Source organism: Onthophagus taurus, chromosome 2 (assembly GCF_036711975.1).
Source record: "Onthophagus taurus isolate NC chromosome 2, IU_Otau_3.0, whole genome shotgun sequence".
Classification (NCBI taxonomy): Eukaryota; Metazoa; Arthropoda; class Insecta; order Coleoptera; family Scarabaeidae; genus Onthophagus; species Onthophagus taurus.
The window spans coordinates 441,189-464,506 of NC_091967.1; the positions used below are offsets into that span (position 1 = coordinate 441,189).

The 23,318-nt window shown below is 38.5% G+C and overlaps 2 protein-coding genes across 3 annotated transcripts in view; both read right to left on the reverse strand.

Moving 5' to 3' along the window:
- The window catches only part of LOC111419407 (dopamine receptor 1-like), a 160,036-nt gene extending 144,013 nt beyond the window's left edge, over window positions 1-16,023 (reverse strand). The window contains exons 1-2 of one of the 2 annotated variants that reach the window (XM_071201555.1): window positions 15,894-16,023; window positions 15,694-15,812 (exon numbers count right to left, since the gene is read on the reverse strand). The gene's annotated coding sequence lies outside the window, so the exon portion shown is untranslated. Of the gene's footprint in view, window positions 1-15,693; window positions 15,813-15,875 lie in introns of both variants that reach the window. The other variant, XM_071201554.1, reaches the window with a different exon arrangement.
- Window positions 16,024-18,217: 2,194 nt separating this feature from the next.
- LOC139429142 (uncharacterized) lies at window positions 18,218-19,189 on the reverse strand. The gene has a single exon (XM_071194632.1). The coding sequence runs from the start codon at window positions 19,187-19,189 to the stop codon at window positions 18,218-18,220; it is 972 nt and encodes a 323-aa protein (XP_071050733.1).
- Window positions 19,190-23,318: the final 4,129 nt, after the last annotated feature.

The window sequence follows — 23,318 nt, forward strand, 5'->3', positions numbered from 1 at the left end:
TTTCATGATGCAAACGACGACGCTTTATTATTAAATTTTTATTACGAATATGTTTAGTTAATGATAAATATTAAACCGCAATAAATTGATTTTTGTTGAATCGAAAATTCATAGCGATTAGTTTTAGCAAGTATAAGAGAATCGGATCCAGATAGCAATTTAAAGTTGCAATCGCCCTCAAGTTTTCCCTTTTTTTTGAAGGAAGTTAACTGGAGTGCTGCGCGTATATAGATGGCGGCAGTACCGCGAGGCCGAAACTCGAGCCAGAACTTTGATCAGCACATTTCCTACCTTACCTTCGCCTGATAACGACAAATTGAAGAGGCGGGTTTTCACTTTTTCACCTAATAAAGTTACGAACAAGAAAAGCAGTTAAAACCTCTCTCGGAGATAATGAACGGTTTCCATCAAGGATATTGCTCAAGTTATTTTCAGTTTATGGTAATTTAAAGATCCGAAGGGTTGAATTTTTCTCGCGATTGTCGTCTCTTATTCTTTCGAAAGTTGTATCGTTAAAAAGTTAAGTGAAAACAATATAAGTGGGCTATGTTTGGAATTGGTGGAATGATTGTCTTGGAGTTTTCACGACGGATAAATGGCTTATTAAGATTACCGCCTGCTCGCTAAGAAATCGCCTTTTCTAGGAAAACCTAGATTGCTTTATGGGGGTCACGTCTGATATTGCACAGCTTATCTTTTCATTTATTAAAAGTTTGAAAGATAATAATAGTATCTGAAATTTTAAATTATCTTATGACACTAAAGTTTTCAGAACCAGTTTCTACGATTCGGTGGCTTGTTAATATTTTCAGGAGTTTAGAAATTCAATATTGAAGATTCTAACAGATCGAATGTCCCACTAACGAAAGTGCTCGCCAAAGGATTGAACTACGCAATCGCCCCGAAGAAGGTCCCAAAGGAAGAAATCATCTGCGAAGTGGAAGCAGCTGTTCGAGGGATGCCTGCACTGAAAGCCGAAGAGATCCGACAAGAACTTGCGAGAGTATTGAAGTCAGCAAAACCGTTAGAGTCAGCAAAAAAATCGTTAGAAAAATGAAGGAACTGATAAAATCCCCCTCCGCCCTATCGTCAGCGCCATCAACTCCCCAACATACCAGCTGGCTAAACATCTTGCAAAGATTCTGTCCCCCTTTACAGGTAACACGGAATCGTATGTCAGGGATTCTACACATTTTGTGGAATCGGTAAAAGGTGTAAAGCTGGATGCTGGGGATATGTTGGTAAGTTTCGATGTGGAATCCCTTTTTACTAGGGTACCTAGAGGGTCTTCGCCGAAAACTCAGTCCGGAGGATTTACCAGGATACGTGCCAGATCTGGTGGAGTATTGCTTATCGTCGACGTATTTCAGCTGGAAAGGAGAATTTTACGAGCAGTTCGAAGGGGCAGCCATGGGATCTCCACTATCGCCAGTTATAGCTAATTTCTACATGGAATTATTCGAAGAGGACGCTTTGAAGAAGAGCCAGTGGAAACCAAAACTATGGCTCCGATATGTGGATGACACGTTTGTGATATGGCAACATGGTCAAAAACGGCTGCAAGAGTTCTTGGATCACTTGAACTCTCAACATCCTATGATTAAGTTCACCATGGAAACAGAAACTGCCAAAAAACTACCTTTCCTAGATGTGTTGGTCACCAGGACGACAAATGGAGATATAGAACTTGGTGTATACCGAAAGAAGACCCATACCAACAGGTATTTACAGGCATGTTCACATCATCATCCCCAACAGAAGAGGTCCGTGATCCGTACATTATTTCAGCGAGACTATGTGAAGGAGAGAACTTGAAGAAGGAGCAACACTTTCTACGAGGCGTGCTGCAGAAAAATGGATACACTTCGAGGGACATCAACCAGGCCATCAAGCAGCGAAAGCAGAAAGAGGACACGGTAAGTACAAAACCATTTGGATTTATCTGTCTTCCCTATGTTTCAGGTGTAACGGAACGAATTGCTAGGCACCTTAAGAAGAACGACATCGTAGTGCGGTACGGCACGGTCAGCAAAATTCGGAACACAAAGGAGCGGGAGTCTATCGACTATCGTGTAGTTGTGAGAAAGTTTATGTTGGCCAAACTGGACGCAACGTCGAGTGCCGCATCAAAGAGCATGAGAGGGATGTAAGGCTGAAGAAGATCCAGCAGTCGGCGGTTGCGGAACATTGCCATGCAGAGGGGCACCGAATAGACTTCGAACAAACAAAGGTGCTGGCTAGGGACAACAGATACTACCAAAGACTGACAAGAGAAGCCATAGAGATCCACCGACATAAAAATAACGTCAACAGAGAGGATGGCTGGGAGCTTAGCAGAACATGGAAGATGGTGGTGAACACGAAGACCTCTTCCCGCCTCACACCGGACGCGACGCAATTAGTTATTAATTAGTTTGTAATTAGCGTTAACTGATTATTAATTAGTTTTTCCGACTTATATATAGTTACCGATTTTTGATCTCGTCACTTCGAACCAGTTTCTGAAGAAGGTTGCAACATGGCATCCGAAACGTCAAACCTTTTATTAAAAGACGCACGGCAAAACCCGAAAGTTTCTAGTTTTAGTTCTAATCTTAGTTTAATTCAAAAAAGGAAAGAGCTGCTCTTGACAGGGGAGTGGAAGCAACTATAGCGGGTTGGATCCGCAATATGCTAGATAGTAGAATAGTTTCTACTTCACTCCACGGTAATACGAGGGGTGTTATCTCCCCTGCTTTGGTCCCTCCTAGTTGACGATCTGATTGCGATAGTCGAAGCCGTTGGTGTGGAAATACAAGCTTATGCTGATGACATTGTCGTTATGGTCAAAGGAACCTGTTTGCCGAGGATATCTAAAGTCCTCCAGGTGACCCTAGATACCATTTGCGCTTGGTGTAAGGGAGAGAACCTCTCAATAAACCCGCAAAAGACAATTGTTGTGCCCTTCACCAGGAAGCGAAAGTTGGATGGACTAATCCGCCCAACTATCCAAGGTGAAGAAATTCCTTTCTCAAAGGAAGTCAAATATCTAGGAGTAATCCTAGACAAAACCCTGTCATGGAATGGACATTTGGTAATTTGGTTAATAAATCAATAATTCTAGAACGTAAGGCATACTTTGAATTTCAATTGAGAATTACAAATAACAGCTGGAATTCATTGAGAAATGCCGGAATGTTTAAAAGAAATATTATTTCAATACCTAAACACCTTGGTTCCCCAAACGCTATTAACAACTTTTTTGTCAATGCAATACCCAGAAGCCATAGTCCTGATCATGAATTACTAAACTTTTATAACTGCAATAAACTAAATGATTTAACCTTCGGTTTTCATACTGTTGATGAGTTCGAAATTGAAAAGGCTATCAGCACTATCAAAAGTAAAGCTTCCGGATATGACTACCTCAATATTAAATGTATTGATCTGTGTTGTTCACATATTACACCTTACCTTTGTAATCTCATTAATACTTGTATTGTTAGTGGTGTATTCCCTACCATCTGGAAAAAAGCGTTGATAAAGCCCTTGCCTAAAGCGAACGCACCAACTGCTTTAAGTGATCTGAGGCCAATAAGTGTGCTGCCGGTGTTGTCAAAGGTTATGGAACGAATTTTATTTGAACAAATAAATAGTTATGTGGAAGATAATAATATTCTACCCGTAAATCAGTCCGGTTTTAGAAGGGGATTTAGTTGTACTACAGCACTAATTCACATTATCGATGATATCCTGCGGGAAAGTGATAGGGGTAGGATGACGGTACTCTGTTTGCTGGATTATTCCAAGGCATTTGACACAGTTGATCATGAAACACTCTCAGCAATACTACGTTATATTGGTTTTGAATATAATGCAAAAAAGTTGTTAAATGATTTTCTAACAGGTAGAGAACAGGCAGTATCGGTAGGGGTTGATCGCTCTGATTCTCTGGAAGTGAGATCGGGGGTGCCGCAGGGATCGACTCTTTCGCCTATTTTGTATGCATTATACACATCAAATTTTATCAAATCCATTTCACATTGTAAGGCGCACTTTTACGCAGACGACACCCAGCTGTACTATTCCTTCCCTCCGTCTGAGGTGGTTAAAGCGGGTATAGATATAAATAGTGATTTGCAAGCTTTATGTGATATTTCCGACCGCCATGGGCTTCATATAAATCAGAGTAAGTCTCTTGCCATTGTTTTCGGTCCAAAGAGCCTCAGACAGCAAGTTGCAGACACCCTCCATCTATTTGTGAACAATGAACCGTTACAATTCCATAAAACAGTACGAAACTTGGGTGTCTTAATAGACGAGAATTTGACTTTTAATGATCACATCAACAAATGCATACAAAGGGCGTATGGGAGTTTGAAGGTTATCTACTCGAACAGACATTATTTGAACCATAAAACAAGGAAATATCTCTGTGAAAGTCTGGTCCTCTCACTTTTTAACTATGCAGATGTTCTGTACTCTCCTTTTTTGTCCTATGTCTTAAAAGAAAAAATTCAAAAAACAAAATTCCTGTATACGTTTACTGTTTGGTCTTCACCGAAGTGAACATGTAAGTGATAAGTTGCCGGAATTAAAATGGTTAAACATGCAGGGAAGGAGGGTGCTGCACTCTGTATGCCTCTACCACCGGGTCCTCCATCTTTATAAGCCACCTTACCTCTATAACAAAATAAGTTTTTGCGGGGATGTACACACTGTAAATATTAGATTTAAAGGGAGATTATCTCCACCTATTTTTCATAAAGCTTTTTTCAAAAAGTCATTTTCCTATCAGATCGCTAAGACAATGAATGAACTTCCTCTTGAGTGGACAGTGTGTGCATCATCAATAACTTTTAAAAGACACGTGCTAAATTATTTGCATGGATGGCAGTGACCTTGACGTTTGTAAAAATGGCTTTACATTTGCATAATGTTTTTTTTTGTTGTATGTTACAGTTAATGCGCATTCTATTAATGTTTAAATTCTCTATGGTATGGTGGAAGAACAACATGAGTTGAACCATGCCATAAGATTGTTCTCATGTATGAATCTTTTATGTTTTTTATTGGCAATTATTTAATTTTATTTACTGTTTATTTTTTGTTTTTTCTTCAATGATTTATTACAATGATTTTTTTTGGTATGCTAGGAGAACAATAAAGCAGTTTATTATTATTATTATTATTATTTGCAGGGAGTTTTGCACAAAGCTAGACTATCCTTGTGGACTTGTCGCAGTCTTTGTGGAAAAAATTGGGGTCTTACCCCTGAAAGACTGTACTGGCTCTATGTGACTGTGGTTAGACCTATGATCACATACGGACCAGCAGCCTGGTATAGGAAAGTCCGACAGACTTCAGTTATCAGTAAACTTTCACGAATTCAACGAGTAGCTGGATTGGCAATCTCTGGTGCGATAGGCACAACGCCAACTCTAGCAATGGAGGTTCTGCTTGGCCTATCTCCTCTGCATTTGCATATAGAGAAAGTGGCTAGAACAACCATTTACAGATTTAAGCAATATGCTCAAAACTGTTCCGACATGTCCTACCAATGGGCTGCGGAAGACATTATAAGCACTGATACTGTGCTATCAAGGCCGTCAGATTTGGCGGTATCACTATCAGTGATTAATGCTCGATACCAGATTGTACTGCCTGAGCGGCAGTCCTGGATCGAAAATGAAAATTCTCTGGTTCGGGCAGACATTTGCTTGTACACAGATGGATCAAAAACGCCTGAAGGGGTAGGAGCAGGAGTATACTGCCAGACACCTCGAATTAAGCAAGCCTACAGCCTGGGTACGTACTGTACTGTATTCCAGGCGGAAGTATTTGCTATTGACATGGGTGCTAAAATCCTTCTTGTAAGAGGGGTGAAGAACATGACAGTACGAATTTTCTCAGACTGTCAAGCCGCTCTCCAGGCGCTGCAAGCCGTGAAAACGGTGTCGGCTCTGGTTAATGATTGTAAGAGAACATTAAACACACTGAGTTGTGATAACAGAGTCTCTCTGATCTGGGTTCCGGGTCACTCTGGGGTTGCTGGCAATGAAGCTAGCACGAGATGGCAGCGCTGAAGCGTTTGTGGGGCCGGAACCAGCAGTTGGTGTATCATTTGCGATGGCCAAATATAGGATTGGACTGTGGGCTGAAGAGAGACTTCGCCTACTGTGGACCACTTCTCCTGGAATGAGACATGCTAAGGTGTTTATTAACATCGCCACTGTCAAACCCGGGAATATTTTAGGACTTGCCCGTAGTAGCATAAAAGTTCTAATGGGTGTTTTTACTGGGCACTGCCGATTAAAAGTACACCTCAACTTGTTGGGTTTAGCCGACGATGTTGAATGCCGACTATGTGCGGAGGAAGCAGAGACGATTGAGCATGTTTTATGCCACTGCCCTGCCGTTAACCGTATCAGATTCTCGATTTTTGGGTCGCAGTTTATCTCCTTAAAAGATCTGAATGACCTTTCGCCGAGCAGGTCATTATTCTATGTAATGTAATGTAATGTAATGTAGTTTAATTCACACCGGCCGTGAAAAGCCTTCGTACTTATATTTTTGTGACCAGTTCAATTCAAAATTACAATTTATAGACGTTTTTATTTTACGATAGGGAATACACGATTATTTGAACAGTACAAGAAGTTGTTACCCAACCGTGCACTTCCAAGTTGGTTATATCTCCGAACACCTACGATCAACTTAAACCAATGCATTTACCCAATACCATTTCGCGAAACCGGACTTACCTACGTTAAACTTATCTGATCTCGTTAATGAGTTTAAGTTTTATTGTAATGAATTTACTTTGTTGAAACGATATTTACTAATGTAATTTAAAGTAATCATTTGTGAGACGATGATAAAGAAAATTACTTTCGTAATTTAAAAAGGGACTTTAACCGAAGGAATTGAAATGTATAGAAAGATTTTATAAGTAAATTTTTGAATCCGCTTTGACAATTTCCTTAGCGTTTCCCGATATATATTTTTAACGCTCGAAAGCTCGGAAAATAAATAGTAACAGTACCTACCTCTTTTCGGGAGGAACGCTTTCAAGTTGATGCCTTTCCTATTTAACCCCAGTTTTGCTTTTTCAAGCGCCGAACCCGAACCAATATCGTCAAAACCCAGTGAATAAAACGAGTTTGTAGGTCGGCAAAGTGGAAAATTGTTTCTTGCAAAATATTGTGTAACCCCAGCTTCGAATTCTCTCTCTCTCTCTGTTTTATAACCACTTTTTATCCCGTTCGTTGTCGACCGTTAAAGTTACGTAAATGCAAACTGAGGCTTGCGAACGACACCCTGCAGATTTTAACCCCAAAATATATTTTACGCGTGCAAATGTTGCCAGTATATTTATTTACTAAAATAAATGCGAACGGGTGCAACTGTGTGTTTGAAGCTGGTTTATGTAAACAATTATCAACGACATGTTTCAACGACCATTATAAATGAATCTGAAAAAATTAAAACCCTTGTTTATCTTTTCATTTATAACTTATTAAACCGCCTCTAAGAATTTATGTACGTGCTGTTTTGAACACGTTTTAATTTAGACGAAATATTTCATTTTGCTAATGTCTAAAAATATTCAAAAAAACTTTAGGTAACTGTATAACCGAATGTTATACAACTTGACGGAAAAATTTCGAATCGATTTTGAAATTTGATTGAAGTTCGATTAAAAAAAAGCTATAAAGCTCCAACCGCACATTTCTATCCTGTAATACGACAAAAACAAGCAATAATAAATCATGTTTCAAACCTAGCGTTGCCATACAACGCCGAACCATTAACGATAAACTATCTTGTTTAGTCAAGTATACAACTTGAAAACGGGCTATAACACGTTTTGTAATATAACCGTATTTCACGGCCAAGTTTTCGCCTCCGGGACTATGTAACATTCATAAAATGGTTGTGCACTTTAACTAATTTAAGAGGTTTTCTATTACACCAACTGTAAAGTTACAAAAAAACCTAAAAATCTTAAAATAGGATGGTTATTTAAACTAAAAGTAGAACTAACACTAGCACTATCACAAGAACTAACACTAGACTTAGAACTAAAATCTTTCGGGTTAAGCTGTGCGTTTTTTGAAAAAATGTTTGACGTTTCGGATGCCATGTTGCAACCTTCTTCAGAAACAAGTTCGATTTAAAATTTGACAATAAATATATGAAAAGGTAATTAATAACTAATTAGTGTCTAATTGTCAACTAAGTTGTTTTGTCAAATCCGGGTGGAGAATGCTTCGTTGAGTTCACCAACATCTTCCATGTGCGGCTGAGTTCCCAGCCATCTTCTCTACTCATATTATTCCCATGTCGATGAATCTCTATCGCCTCTCTCGTCAATCTTTGGAAGTAATGTCCGTTTCTTGCTAGCACTTTGGTTTTTTCGAACTCTATGCTGTGTCCTCCTTTGTGGCAATGCTCTGCCACTGCAGATTGTTGGATCTTCCTTAGTCGGACGTCTCTTTCGTGTTCCTTGATGCGGCACTCGATGTTACGTCCAGTTTGGCCAACGTAATATTTCCCGCAACTGCAAGATAGCCGGTAGACTCCAGCTCCCTTTAATGGGGTTAGTTTGTCTTTGGCTATCGGAAGAGCGTTTTATATTTTGCTTTTTTCACATCTGAAACATAAGGAAGGCAGATAAAACCGGCTGTTGTCGTACTTACCGAGTCATCCTTCTGTTTGTGTGGTTTGGTGGATAGTCGGATATCTCTCATCGTGTAGCCGTTCTTCTGTAGCACATCTTCTAGGAATCTTTCTTCTTTTCTTAGGTTCTCTTTATCGCATATCCTCTCTGTTCGCTGGAATAGGGCTTGAATCAGGGACCTCTTCTGTTGTGGGTGGTGGTGGGATGAAGCCTGCAGGTACCTATTCGTATGTGTCTTCTTTCGATATACTCCCAGTTCCATGCCCCCATCTGTTTTCCTAGTGACTAACACATCCAGGAATGGCAACTGTTTTGCATTTTCTGTTTCCATGGTAAATTTTATCATGGGGTGTTGTGAATTGAGGTGGTCTAGAAATTCCTGGAGTTGCTCTTTTCCATGTTTCCAGATCACGAAAGTGTCATCGACGTAACGGAGCCATAACTTCAGTTTCCAAAGACTCTTCTGGCAGTTGCGGGAAATATTACGTTGGCCAAACTGGACGTAACATCGAGTGCCGCATCAAGGAACACGAAAGAGACGTCCGACTAAGGAAGATCCAACAATCTGCAGTCGCAGAGCATTGCCACAAAGGAGGACACAGCATAGAGTTCGAAAAAACCAAAGCGCTAGCAAGAAACGGACATTACTTCCAAAGATTGACGAGAGAGGCGATAGAAATTCATCGACATGGGAATAACATGAATAGAGAAGATGTTGGTGAATTAGACACTAATTAGTTATTAATTACCTTTTCATGTATTTATTGTCAAATTTTAAAACGAATTCGTCACTTCGAACTTGTTTCTGAAGAAGGTTGCAACATGGCATCCGAAACGTCAAATATTTCTTCAAAAAACGCACGGCTTAACCCGAAAGATTTTAGTTCTAGGTCTAGTGTTAGTTCTTGTGATAGTGCTAGTGTTAGTTTTAGTTTAATTAATATCGGCCGTGAAAGCCTTCGTACTTATAGGATGGTTATGTTTAAATTTAATAAAATATTTTGATCTCTTTATTTATAATGTCTAAAACAGTTTAAGGTCGTTTAATAATAAAGGATATTATAAATTAGTTTCAATGAAAGAATTACTGTTACTCTTAGTCGTTACAAGGTTACACTCTTTGTTCCTTTAAAATACAAACAAATTACAAAAAGGACCTTATTATGAAATATAGGAAGCTGAAATACTTTTCGACAAAAATTTAAATCACGAAACTTTGTCAAAGCATTTTGAGTTTCTCCTAAATAGAAGAGATAATAAAAAGTAAACAATTGCAATCGCAAAACAAAGGTAGGAAACTGACACACTTTAAGTTAGAAAAGACTGAAAAACTAACTGAAGCTGTATTTCTACTTAAACCCCCGATGTGAATGTTCAAGAGTCTTTTTATACATTTTAGCTCGACCTCTATTGTATTTTGTGTATAAATGGAACTCATTACGCCTACTAATTATCACTTTAAATTAATATCAAAAATCTTGTAAACTTGTATAATTAACAACACATTATTGAAGTAGAAATGTCAGATACAAACACCTTTTAAGTACAGGAATTTTAAAATTCTCATTTAATGATAATCGATTAAAATTCTTTAGTACCACTTAGATTAATATCGAGATTGTTATAGGCGAAAACGAAGTTTGACAGATTTATCAATAATTTCGGATAATAACCGGGGTGTGCACAGCGAATAAACGAAATTATGTGTTTGACCTATTTGGAAACTGATTGATTTCAAGTACGATTACAATACCTGTATGTTCGAACGAATAACCAGGAATTCGATTAATTTCGACCGGGATTTCTAGTAGCAACAAGCAAATTGAAATTATCCTGAAATTTTCTGGTTTACAACAATATTTTAGTCAACTTTATTCTAAATTTGGTTTATTTCGAAAATGGGATGGCTTAACAAGAAAATAACATTTATGCTTCTGCTTCAAATTAAAAAATCATTACGTTTCCATCAGTATTCATCACTGCTAAACAAACAAATAAATCTGCTGTGTTGTAATTATTATTATAGTATGTATACACATAATAGTTATTTATATTACAAGTGGGCTAGAAACATAATTACTGTACGAGTGCGGAGAATTGCACGACGAGGTCGTAGAGGGTCTAGCCCACGTGTGATATACAGCATTTTATCTACGACTGCTAAAAATTACTAAAAATCAATTTCTTTAAAAATGTCTATTTGACATTTATAAAAATATTTTGAAATGATTGTTGACAACTTTGAATTGTCAGTTTCAACAACATGTTTACTCATCTGGAATAAGTGTTTCAAAATGTAAAAACATAACAATTAATGTTTATAATAAATAGTATTGTTTCTCTGTAAGTAGATAGCACTTTTTCTTTTGTATTGTTGCTCGTTTTAATAAATTAAGTCTGTTCTGATTAGGCTAAAAATGCTTTACGTAATGAAACCAGTGCGGTAATGAACTTCATTACGTAACTCAAATCACCTCAAATGAGTGCGGTAATGATGACTTATCCAAGCAGTCGTAGATAAAACAACTTTATTTAACCTTTGCTCCAGAGGTGAAATATCTTGGTGTTATCTTGGACAAATGACTGACTTGGAAATCACATATTAGTTGCAAAACGAAAAAAAGGAACGATTATACTCACCCAATGTTGAAAGGCAATTAAGACTACATGGGGATTAAACCGGAGCGTTACAACGTGGATCTACACTTCTGTGATAAGACCCATGATAGCTCATAGGCTAAATTGCTGCAAGAATTTTTTGATGCAACGATGGCGTTGCTTCGATTGCGATCAGTGGATAATAAACAGGTTGTAAAAATGGGAATAGTCACAGACTACATCACACCTACTTTCTTAAACAGGCCACACTTTGGTATTGAGATGATATCCCAGACCAACTTTAGCACGCTGACCATCTACACTGATGGATCAAAGAAGGCTGAAGGCGCGGAGCGGGAATCTTCTCGCACGATCTCCAGTTGCACCTTTCCATTTCCCTAGGTCGTACTACACGAGTACTAATGCCGAAATAATTGCTATATATATAGCAGCACATGTGAACATCGACTCCAAAAAAGTTTGCAGAAACGTTGTAATATGTACTGATAACAGATAGGCTGTGCTAGCGCTTAGTAGGCATCGAAATACGTCATCGTTAGTGAAGTCCTGTCGGTAATCACTTGAGGAGGTTAATGTTTATAACAACGTCACGATAAAGTGGCGGAAAGGGCATGCCAGAAATGAAGGACACGATCGTGCGGACAGGCTAGCAAAACTCTGCTCTACCTTGACCGGAAGATATCAACTCAGTTCCAGGGAAAATCAAAAAGTGACTTGAGGTTTCTCATCCACTTCCTGACCTGTCACTGCAGGTAACGTAAGCAAATGTTCTATATGAAGCTGACAAACTCACCCCTTTGTAGAGGGTGTGAAATGGAAGACGAGACAGTAAGTCATATTGTTTGTGACTGTTCCAACTTCGCGGATATCCATTTTTGGCACATCATGGCCCCAAATTTCGTACATAAAGAACATACCCTTCTGTTCTATATTAACGTTCATTAAAACCTTCTGCTGGTTTTCTGACCCCTGATTGAATTGTAAATTGTGGGGATGTACAGGGTGTCCAAATTTTGATGGGTTTGCAGGGTATCTCAGTTGTTATGAAAGATAGAAAGTTACGGCTTTTGCGAACCTAAGCTACTTTTTCGTGTTGTCTACACTGATGGTTCAAAGAGACGGGAAGGAGCTGGAGCCGGAGTCTTCTCGTACGATCTCCGACTCCACGTATCTGAACCTTTAGGTATAAGTACCACCGTCATACAGGCGGAGTTAATCGCCATACAACTTGCCGCTGACGTTATTGTCAGATCCAACTTGGTAGGTAAGACTTTTACAATTTATACTGACATAAGACAAGCTATTTTAGCCCTAAGTAGAATAACAATTACCTCAGGACTTGTTATGGGTTGTCATCTGACATTGGAGAAGGCCGCAGTGCATAACTGTGTCATACTTCAATGGATAAAAGGACACTCGACTTGTTCAGGTAACAAGCACGCTGATAGGCTTGCCAAAAGGGCTGCCAAGCGAGCGCCATGTTCGCCTGAACCGATAATCGCTCCGTCCTTATCAACTCAGATTGAGATAATTAAAGATTTTACCCACAAAAAGTTCATGAACTGGTGGGATAGGGTTAAGGGTTGCCATCTGTCTAAGGAAGTATTACATTATCCTTCAGCAGAGACAGCCTTGTCTTTCGTAAGGCTTGGTAGAAACGCTCTACGAACTGTAACGGGACTCGTCACGGGTCACTGTAAGGTAAACAAGCATCTTTATAACCTTAAGCTTGCTATTAGTCCTCTCTGTCGCCTCTGTAAAGAGAGCGAGGAGACGGTCCGACACATCTTGTGTGAATGCCCCACTCTGCAAGACCTCAGAATGAGAGACTTCGGAGAGGAATGGCCGACCACAGATGGCATCAGGAACACACCTCTGAGCTGTATCCTAGCCTTCGGAAATTCCTTAGGCTGGTTGATGTAGCCGGAGACAGTGTAGGAGGATGTACAAGGGGCCCGTTGGGGCCTAGGTGCTGTGTGCGTAGCATACCCTCCGCTTTCCTACATACATACTTTTTTGTGAACCTTGCAATGGCGCAAACCAAATTTTCATAGCCCTCTTCGTTTTTGACATACAGGGAGTGTTTGAAATTTACGATTTTCAGACACCTCCTGTATCTCGGCTATCCGAAAACTTAGTAAGAAAGTAAAAACAGGTTCTAATAGTTTTTTTCACGTGGAATCCAATGGTGCACGTAGAATTTTTCTAGTCATCACGGTTTTTGAGTTATAAACACAACTCAAATACTGAATACTCAACTTCTAAAATATTCAGCTCTTTATAACTCAAAAACCGTGATAACTAGAAAAATTCTACGTGCACCATTGGATTCTACGTGAAAAAATCTATTAGAACCAGTTTTTATGTTTACGGATAGCCGAGATACAGGAGGTGTCTGAAAATCGTAAATTTTGAAACACTCCCTGTAAGTCAAAAACGAAAAGGGCTATGAAAATTTGGTTTACGCCATTGTAAGTTTCACAAAAAAGTAGCTCAGGTTCGCGAAAGCAGCAACTTTCTATCTGTCATAATAACTGAGATACCCTGCAAACCCATCGAAATTTGGACACCCTGTACAAAGGGCTCGCTGGGGCCTAAGTGCTGTGAAGGAATTCACCCCCACATGATATTACATATATATATATATATATATATATATACATAAAACACGCTTTTTAATAGAAAATTTTATATTCTCTAGACATTGAATTATGATTAAAAAAAATATTATAAATACTAATGGATTTTCGTGAAAATTTCTTTCGCCGCGACACTTAATAGTAGCAGGAAAGTTCTTTGAAAGTCGTGGGTTGCATGAACTATTTTAATTACGGTACCTACTAATAAATTGCCCCATCTTTTTCATCCCTCTCGGCTCTTTTAAAGTTTTAGCCAAGAAAGAATTTCGCAAAACTTGCATAACGCAGATTTTTCCCACTATTTTGTATATTAGGTATAGCAAAAAAACAAAATCGCGAAAACATTGTCACTCAAACTATAAAAACTGAAATGTACTGTATTGTTTTGTAAAATGAAAATCGATAAAAAACAACGGAACGTAACTAAATTCATTCGGAGCGAAAAAATCATCTCGTTTTAATCTGACAAACTGTTAATAAAATATCCCAAATAGTAGATATTCGTCATTTCGTTGCACTTCATCGTTTGGATTATTCAAAATAAAATTTTTATAGGTAGATTCAGTTTTTATAATTGACAAACATTTTATTTCAAATCAAATTACTACAAAGGTAATAATTAAAACAAATAAAAAGAAATTATATAAATACCCTTTTTTTATTAGAAATACTATATTTATTATATCAAATCATATTCGTTAACGATATATTATACACGGAACTGCGTTTAATTATGTAACTGCCGTACTTGCCGAATGTGTCCGACAAATTGGCGAAGCAAGAAGTTTTAATTGGACATGGGGACGCCAACGGGTACTCTCAAATGTCGAAAAAAATTCCTAAAGTTAACAATAAACTCGACGAAGCGAGATATACTTTAATGAAGGTTTTGATTAAGCAAATGATTCGTTTATATTTTTGATTTAAAAGTAATTAGACCACCTGAATGAATTATTCTGCCTACATTATTAAATACGTAGATATTCCCATATTAGTGTCAGAGTATTCCCTACGATGTTGAATGCTTTTAGTCATCTTGAGAGACGCGAATGTTATATATAGGCTACATGTTGTTGAGGTTTTAAGTCCCCGTGGAAAACAGGATGTAACTTGATCGCTTAGCGATATTTTAGTGGTTATTGGGGTAGGATACCAGCTACGGACTGGATTGATGGTGATTGCTTCTAACAATGCTTTGGAGGTCAGTATTTGTAATTTTGGACATAATCGGCAGATTTGGATCCTAAGATCAGATCCAAAATAGCTGAATCTTCTCTGTTAAGTGCGCCTATTTAACCAATTTCATACGCTGCAATATTTTTGTATTAAAATTTTATGATAGAATAATTCAAAGTCTTGCTAAAATTTTCTGGTTAGCGAGTTCATTTCATTTGTATTGTACTCTTTGTAAAATTCTTCCACCTTAAAAAAATTATGTTTTGCTGAAATAGCTTCTCTTTCAGTACGGAAAACATTTTCTGGAATTTGAACTTCCGCAAAGTTCTCAAACTCAATGCTTTCTTTTCGTTTCTCTTTTTAAGAAAATAACATCCCCAATGACGATTTAAAGTGTCATTAATAATATAAAAAATCTGCTAATAGAACTGTTCTAAAATTATTGATTGGATTTTCAGGACGTATTTGTAGTCACCAAACGCGACATTACCAAAAAGTTGAGTTTGTTTTAGCACGAAACATTTTTGCACAATTTTCAAAACTTTTCATCTACTCTATCCATTATTTAAAAAAAGTATTGAATAATTTCTAACTTACGTAAACTTTTCCAAATTTCGCTTATTCGCAAACCCAAGCTATACTTCAAAATAGTTCTCCAAAAAGTTCCTTTTTAGTTGAAACCGTTTCAATTAACACCTCACTACGTCCAAGAATACCTTCAACGAAATTTCACAGTTAATTTTTAATTCTACTTTGAAAGTTTTTAAAAATGTATATACAGTTTATATAAATAAAACCTGTTGTAACTCGACTTCCCCTACGACGGACGGGTGGCTTTAAATTTAGTTCAGTGGCGCTGATAACGCGTACGAAGGGCGACTATTCTAAAGGGTCGGGAAATTTCTCTTCTGATGGTGCGGCGTCGCGGCGTCGTACGGCGCAAGTGTTAGAACGAACCGGTGGCGGCGTCTCGTGTCACGTCATTCGTATTTTATGTTGCTCCTTTTTTTGATTACGTCCGATTAAACGGTTAAACGTGCTTAACAGGAAAATAATACGGCAGAGTGGTCTCTGACCTGTATCATTTGTAATCGAGGCAACAAGAGCGAAAGGAGGATGTGTATAAAAAAATTATTTCTAATTTTTTATAAAGAAAGATTTTATGACCCAAGAAAGATATAAAGAACTTTTAAGTTTACTGGAACATTAAGTAGTTTATTGAGCATGTCAAAAACAAGTAATTAAACTCAAAAATTGTAAAAAAAAGGGATTAACATGGATGACATATGTAGTCCAACAAAGATGGATATTAAAAACAGCCATTGGTTGGCCAAGGTGCTCAAAAACTTGTAAAAGTTGTTTTGTTGTCAATCCTTCCGATGACTTATTATCTTAGCAGTGGGCAATAGCACCAGCTAGCAGCGGCAGACAACCCGGCCACATTGCCTGATACTACTCGCCATTTCGTTTAGTCGCTTTCAGCAACCATGTCGTCTGTGGATCCACGTAAACAATTAATTAAGCAGTTGTAAAGGGTGGGTTGGCAGAACAGATATCAAACATAAACAAAGGATTACGTGGCACGTTCTGATTTACTCGCCGCTGATGCGCTGCTTGAGTGTTCAGACTGCTCTGCTCGCTGATGGCGGCGGGTGCGAGTGAGTCACGTGACCTAATAGTCGCCGCTGCCTGGCTACCAAAATGAAACATGACATACCAAGCTGATTAATGGCTGACAGTAGCAGCTTCCACAACTCGCGGCTAACAAGCAGCCTACTGTGACACGCGCTTAAGAATTCTATCTTCTCAGCTGCCACCGCACCTTCTCAGCTCTTTTTCTGCGTTTCTAAGGCGACGATGATCTAAGATGAGCGTTGTATTTAAAAATTCAAGTACCTGCAAATGCAACAGTGCTGTGTATATTAAACCAATGCGATGAGCTGTAACGCTAAGCGGTGGATGTGCGTTACATTTGCATTCAAGACGACTTGAATTATGAGCGATAGATACAAGCGGTCGCAGCACGTATTGAGGTTATGTGACTATTTGTTTTGAAGGTTTTCGCAAAAATGTGTTCAAAAGCAAAATTTTCGAATAGTCGTCGTGAAATATTAATTTCGGAAGTGCAAACAAAAGCGGTACTATGGAATGATCAACACCCAGATTACAAAAAAAACGGAGATAACAAGAAAGTTATGGGGAGATGTTGGCACATGTATTGGATTATCAGGTTAGTCAAAAAACACTTAAATGTACAAGTATACACGTATATTTTTTTGTCGTTCAAAAATCTACAAAGTAATTTGCACGTCTGAAGTTAAATACGTTAGAAGATTCAGTGGGAAGACGGTGTGGCATTTCAAACGAGCAAACGAATTCTAAAGTGTTGTGAGCACTATCCTCAGGGATCAGAGGATGAGTGCTTAATGAAATAGAAGATATATTAGAAAAATTAGCAAGAATTAAGTCGAGAGTGTTCTGAAAGGCATTCATGTGAAAATTGAATTAGTTGAGACCACGTAAGGCGAGGGCATCCAGAAACTCACTCGAACGAGCAGAAGAAGTGGAGACGCCGGTTGAAAGATCGGCTGACCACCGAATTTCAGCTAGGTTAAAATCGCCACAAATCAAAAATTTGTCATTGGGATGGCCTTCAATGATTAAATTAATTTCATTAATAAAATTAAGCAATGCATTTTGATCAGAAGGAGGAATATAAACGCAGCAAATGTGTAAAGTTATAGAACCGGTCCGTAGAGTAACACACACTGCCTCAAGGTCCACAAACCATGTTGATTGCGGAAGGACAGACAGGGAAGAGGCTACCGCAATCAAAACGCCACCACCACGCACACTATTATCGGGGACGTTCGGGCGATCACGTCTGAAAACACTGTAACAAGAGGGAAAGCCTTCGGCAGAGTGAATACCTTGGTGAAGCCAGGTTTCAGTTAAACAAATCACGTCTATGTCTGTATTTAAAAGGCAGTTATGCATATCGACCAGCTTAGTGCGAAGACCTCGCACGTTTTGGTAGTAACACGAAAGAGAAGCCATTGAACATTAACAAGTAACTTATAATGAAAGAGATAAGGCAAGTGACAAATGAAAGCTTAACAAATTAAAGCTTATCAATGTCACCTGCGGATCTTATTAAGATGGGGCGTGAGTCATCCCCCTTCCTCACAAATATTTTGCAGTCACGAATCCATACATATTTGTACTTCTTCTCCCTGGCCATCTTCTTGGTTCTCCCAAAGAGGATTTTATTCGCTTGGGTAAGATGCTCATTGATAAAAAGTTTATCCGAAATCCCATCAATGGACAAACCAGGGCCAGAATCCTTCGGAGCCGATCGTCTCCGCAACTTGGCGGCAGCAAGAAGCTGATCGCGAACAATGCGGCTACAAAAACGAACCACAATTGCTTTCGGGTCCGAGTTGGAAGCTCTGCCGGGACCTTGAGGAACCCGATGGATCGCATCGACTTCGGAAGGTGAGATGGAGACATCCAAGGATTCACCAATTGAAGAGAGAACCTTCACCAGATCCTCGTTGTTCTTCTGAGGAATACCTTGTATTTCGAGGTTGCTGCGCCTGGAATATTGTTCCAATTCTGAAACACGACTAGTTAAATCAACGACCTCTTTTTTTAGCATGACGTTTTCAGCAGTGATTTTTTCAACAAGTTTGAATTGATTATGAAGCCTGCCTATAACACCCTCGAACTCCGATACTTTATTGCTGCAGAACTGTACAGATTCCACTAAATCCGCATATCTGCTGTTCAGTGTCTTCAAATCAGAGCGAATTTCCCTGACCGCATCCAGGACAGATTCCAGAGTAGCGGCAGGTAAGGAGGGTACAGAAGGAGCAGCAGGAGGCGGACAGAAAAGAGACGATCTGCGTCTGGATTCGGGTGATCGACAGACTTTACATCTCCACGACGCGCCAGGTACGCTAAGCGCGGCAACGGACCCCTTGGGGATGTCCGTGCACTTTCTGTGAAACCATGCGCTGCAAGACTCGCACTGCACGCCACCCGCATTTCGCCCGACTTTTTGGCCACACCCACCGCACGGGCTAGACGACATCGCACAACCAGTTTCAAGATCGGGAAATGAATAATGTCAAAACCACGTAAAGAATATCAAACACTGAGTTAAAATATGAAGAAAATTAAGTACACTTTATTAAAGCAAATCTGCCAGAATGGTTCGGTTATGTATTTCTTTAACAATTTCAGCACATCAGAAAGAATTAAATCACGCTTTACAATAATTAAACACGGAACGAAAATGAAAACGCGGAGACACGTTTACACTAAGACGTCCTAAGGACGAATGAATTTGAATTTGAATATTGAAGTTTTCTTTGACGGGATCGAGATTTCTGGAAGGATATGGTCTCATCAAATAAGTCTTCAACGGATATGCCTCGTCACCAATTAAAACATGAGGTACTTTAATGTTTGTACCAAATAGTTCTCTGTCTGGCGGCATGTATGTATGTATGTAAGCGTGGAGTGCGTAATTTTTACGCTCGCACTTAGGCCCCAGTGGGGCCTTTGTGCATTCTCCCTTGGAGGCTTGAGGTGGTATGAGAAGGTATCTCGTTAGGTGACGATACCGCTTACTCGTTGCCAATAACGAGTTACCGCCGCCCCAACCCCCCGACCCGGCTAGCTCAACGACCTGGCGGAGCGCACGGCTAGCTCAACGTCCTGGCGGAGGAGCGCACGGCTCACTTAACGACCTGGCGGAGCGCACGGCTAGCTCAACGTCCTGGCGGAGGAGCGCACGGCTCACTCAACGACCTGGCGGAGCGCACGGCTAGCTCAACGTCCTGGCGGAGGAGCGCACGGCTCACTCAACGACCTGGCGGAGCGCACGGCTAGCTCAACGTCCTGGCGGAGGAGCGCACGGCTCACTCAACGACCTGGCGGAGCGCACGACTCGCTCAACGGCCTGGCGCAGGTCCGATCAGCGTGGGGTCAGAGAGCGCTCACGCGCATTCGTCTCTACAAAGTCAAGCCTCACACACATGCGTGCTGCTAACGACAACCAGAGATTGACGACTGGTTGCCGGGACCGACGACTTAACGTCCCCTCCGAAGAACGGGGGGCGACTCAACGTGCTTTCACCGGGGTTTGAACCCGGGACGTCTGCGTGTTAACCCGAGAGCTAACACGCTGAGCCATCACGCCCCCCTTGATGCCCCCCTTTAATATGTCAGGCGGCATATTAAATACCTTATTTTCAAGTAGATTAAAGAGTTGCGAAGATGAAAAATATTCCGCCATCACTTTGCTTTCATCTGGCGCCAACCTCGATTGTGATAAATTTTTGTCAGCATCAGCTACTGCTTGTAAGACCACAGAGAAATACTTCAGATGATTAAAATAGCGAGAACCACTTCCTGGTGGGCATTTTATTTGGCAGTGCTTGCCGTCAAGTAGTATCCTTCTGCTACAGTTTGTAATTGCTCTTGACTAGGAACTGGCATGAATTCGTCAACAAATTCATTCCATATTATTTCACATGTTTCATGAACAATTTTGCTAACGGTACAAACTCCCATTGTCAGAGTTGTTGCTAAATTTCGGAATGAGAGTCCTGTAGACAAGAACCTGAAATATCATAACAACTAATTAAATACAAATTCTTTCCAGGACAAGCTGCGAAGGGGAAGTGGAAAAATTTAAAAGATAAGTTTCGGGTTGAACTGCATAAAATTCCGAAAAAAACGCTCCGGCTCAGAAAATGACAATTATAAGTCAAAATGGCCATTTTTTGATATGATGCTATTTGTAAAAGATAGCATGCTTCCAAGTACAACAACTGGCAACCTCTCGAAGGAACCCGAGAACACCGATAGTGAGGATGAAGAACAAACTGCAGAAAACGTTAATAATGAAGAGACAGATACCATACAACATGAACCTTCATCACCATCAACTAGCTCTTCACGTCCTTCATCTTGTACAACGCAAAGAAAGACATTCGCAACACCAACCAGAGCAAACGCACTGACTTCGGTAGCATGTTTACCACGGTACTGATACTAAATAAGCTGTGCTACGACTCTGCTTAATATACACACTTCATCGTTATAACGCTCAACGTTCATCGCTCATCGCTAATCGCTCGCCAATATAAACGCGGCCTAAGGTGTGTCTTGAGAGACGCACGACTAAATTAGAGAAACTGTTTATCTGTTTTGTATACACAACATTTTACAAATATTAATATTTATTAAAATTGTTATTATTTCCTGCAAACAATATCGAATGCTTGTATTCATTTAAATATTGTAATTTGTAACAGCCAGTCAACAAAAGATGGCGCTAGTTGGAAATTAAAAATTTAGATTGCGCGCGTGTTTTAGAAGGTTAATTACAAGAGCCATTGAAATTATTTTAATATTTCGATAAACGTTAAAATATACTCTATTTTCTTACTAAAACTGTAATTTTCGTCACGTAATACCCGTTTATAATTCACACAAACGAACTTCATGCAAGCTATATAAACACCTACATTAACCACAATTATTATTTTCCTCCATTATTCATATCAATGTTTGATTTTAAGTTTATAACTTAAAAGAAATAAATTAAAATTTAAATCCAAAAATGTTTCATATCATATTAAAAATATGGGATAAGTTGCGGTTGTTAATCGTGATGGATAGAATAAAACTTTAATACCCTTGTGGTCCAGAATAACACTTTCTTGGAAAATAAAGTATAATTTTTAAGAGTTATAAACTTAAGATTAAAACTTTATGGCATTCAAGCATCGTTATTACTTTTATATTTTAACTTGTTGAATAACTTTTAAAGCGTTTAATCATCAACGTCCACCAGATAATACCTAATAACTAACCTTCGTTTTCTTTATAACCGTACTTATTTAAGGTAATAAATTTGTTCCAAATTGAATGAGTTTAAAACAAAAGTAAATTTTATTATCTTATAAAGTATCCTAAATTTAAAATTTGTATGGCGGTAACGGAATACCAATAAGGACAAACAAAAAGCTGATGAAGACGCCGTAAAATTTAATTATAATATTTCCGGATATAAATTATTCATAAGAAAAGAAGTTTGACTTCTTAAAAGGATTTCTAGCGAAATTCAAAATATGCTTAACATAAATTATTTAGTGACACATCTACACATTTGTAGAGGATAGATACAAGATAAGTCAGTAAATTATTATTTATTGTATTTTAATACAAGATTCAAGTTTCCTTTTGATGAAGCATTTGATATAAAAATACGCAGTTTTAAAATTGCATATTTACATCCTTTAAAGTACGAACATTAATACACGACATTACCGTCAACTATGAAAATATCCAATCATTTTTGCAGTGCAAGTGAAGCTGAAGCGTAATTTTTCATTAATATGCCAGCAGGTAATCTATAATAAAGTCAATTAAGGCTGAATAGACGAGTTACGTCATTTTACGACGTATACAAACAAATGGCCACTATATACAGTATTAAATTAAAGGCTTAACGTGTTTTAGCGATGAATTATCACGTTGTCGATTGTTCTGGCTTTTTATTCCTAAATTAGTATATTCGTCCCAAAATTAATAATGAACGTTCTATGAAATTATTCGCGCTACCTTTAATCATGACAATTCCAATTTAAACTTGATTATAATACGTTTTATTGAAAGGGCGCATTTAACTCATATTTTCAACAGCTCGATAATATCCAAATCCAAATATAAAATGAATATCCGGTTGTAGTCGATAGCTAATAATAAACAATAACGATTTCATTGTTTTATTATCTACATTCAAATTTAGATTACAATTTACATATTGTATGCATTTGATTGACAATTACGAGACGTCACCTTATTTATAACTTGATTTATACAGGGTGCCCATTATGTATGGAATATAGTATATATCTCGGTAAATGTTGACTTTATAAAAATACATGTTATATAAAAATTGCTTAATATTTTATTTGCCATAATAAGACTGCATTCAATTGTTTTTAAATCAGAAAACAAATGAGTAACGACTAACACTTGAATTTTTTTAAATGGCAATGTACCCTTTCGTTAGGCTCATTTGATAGAGATTACTTTTCTCTTTACGATGACGTAAAATTTTTATACCCTTACATCAGAAAAATTTTGAAAAAAATGTAAAAATTGTTTATTAATAAAAATTAATCTAGATATCCGAGATCGTC

Bases quoted from the DNA above. Each gene is read 5' to 3' on its own strand.
- LOC139429142 (XM_071194632.1), bottom strand. From the start codon at position 19,189: ATGTCGTCTAGCCCGTGCGGTGGGTGTGGCCAAAAAGTCGGGCGAAAT.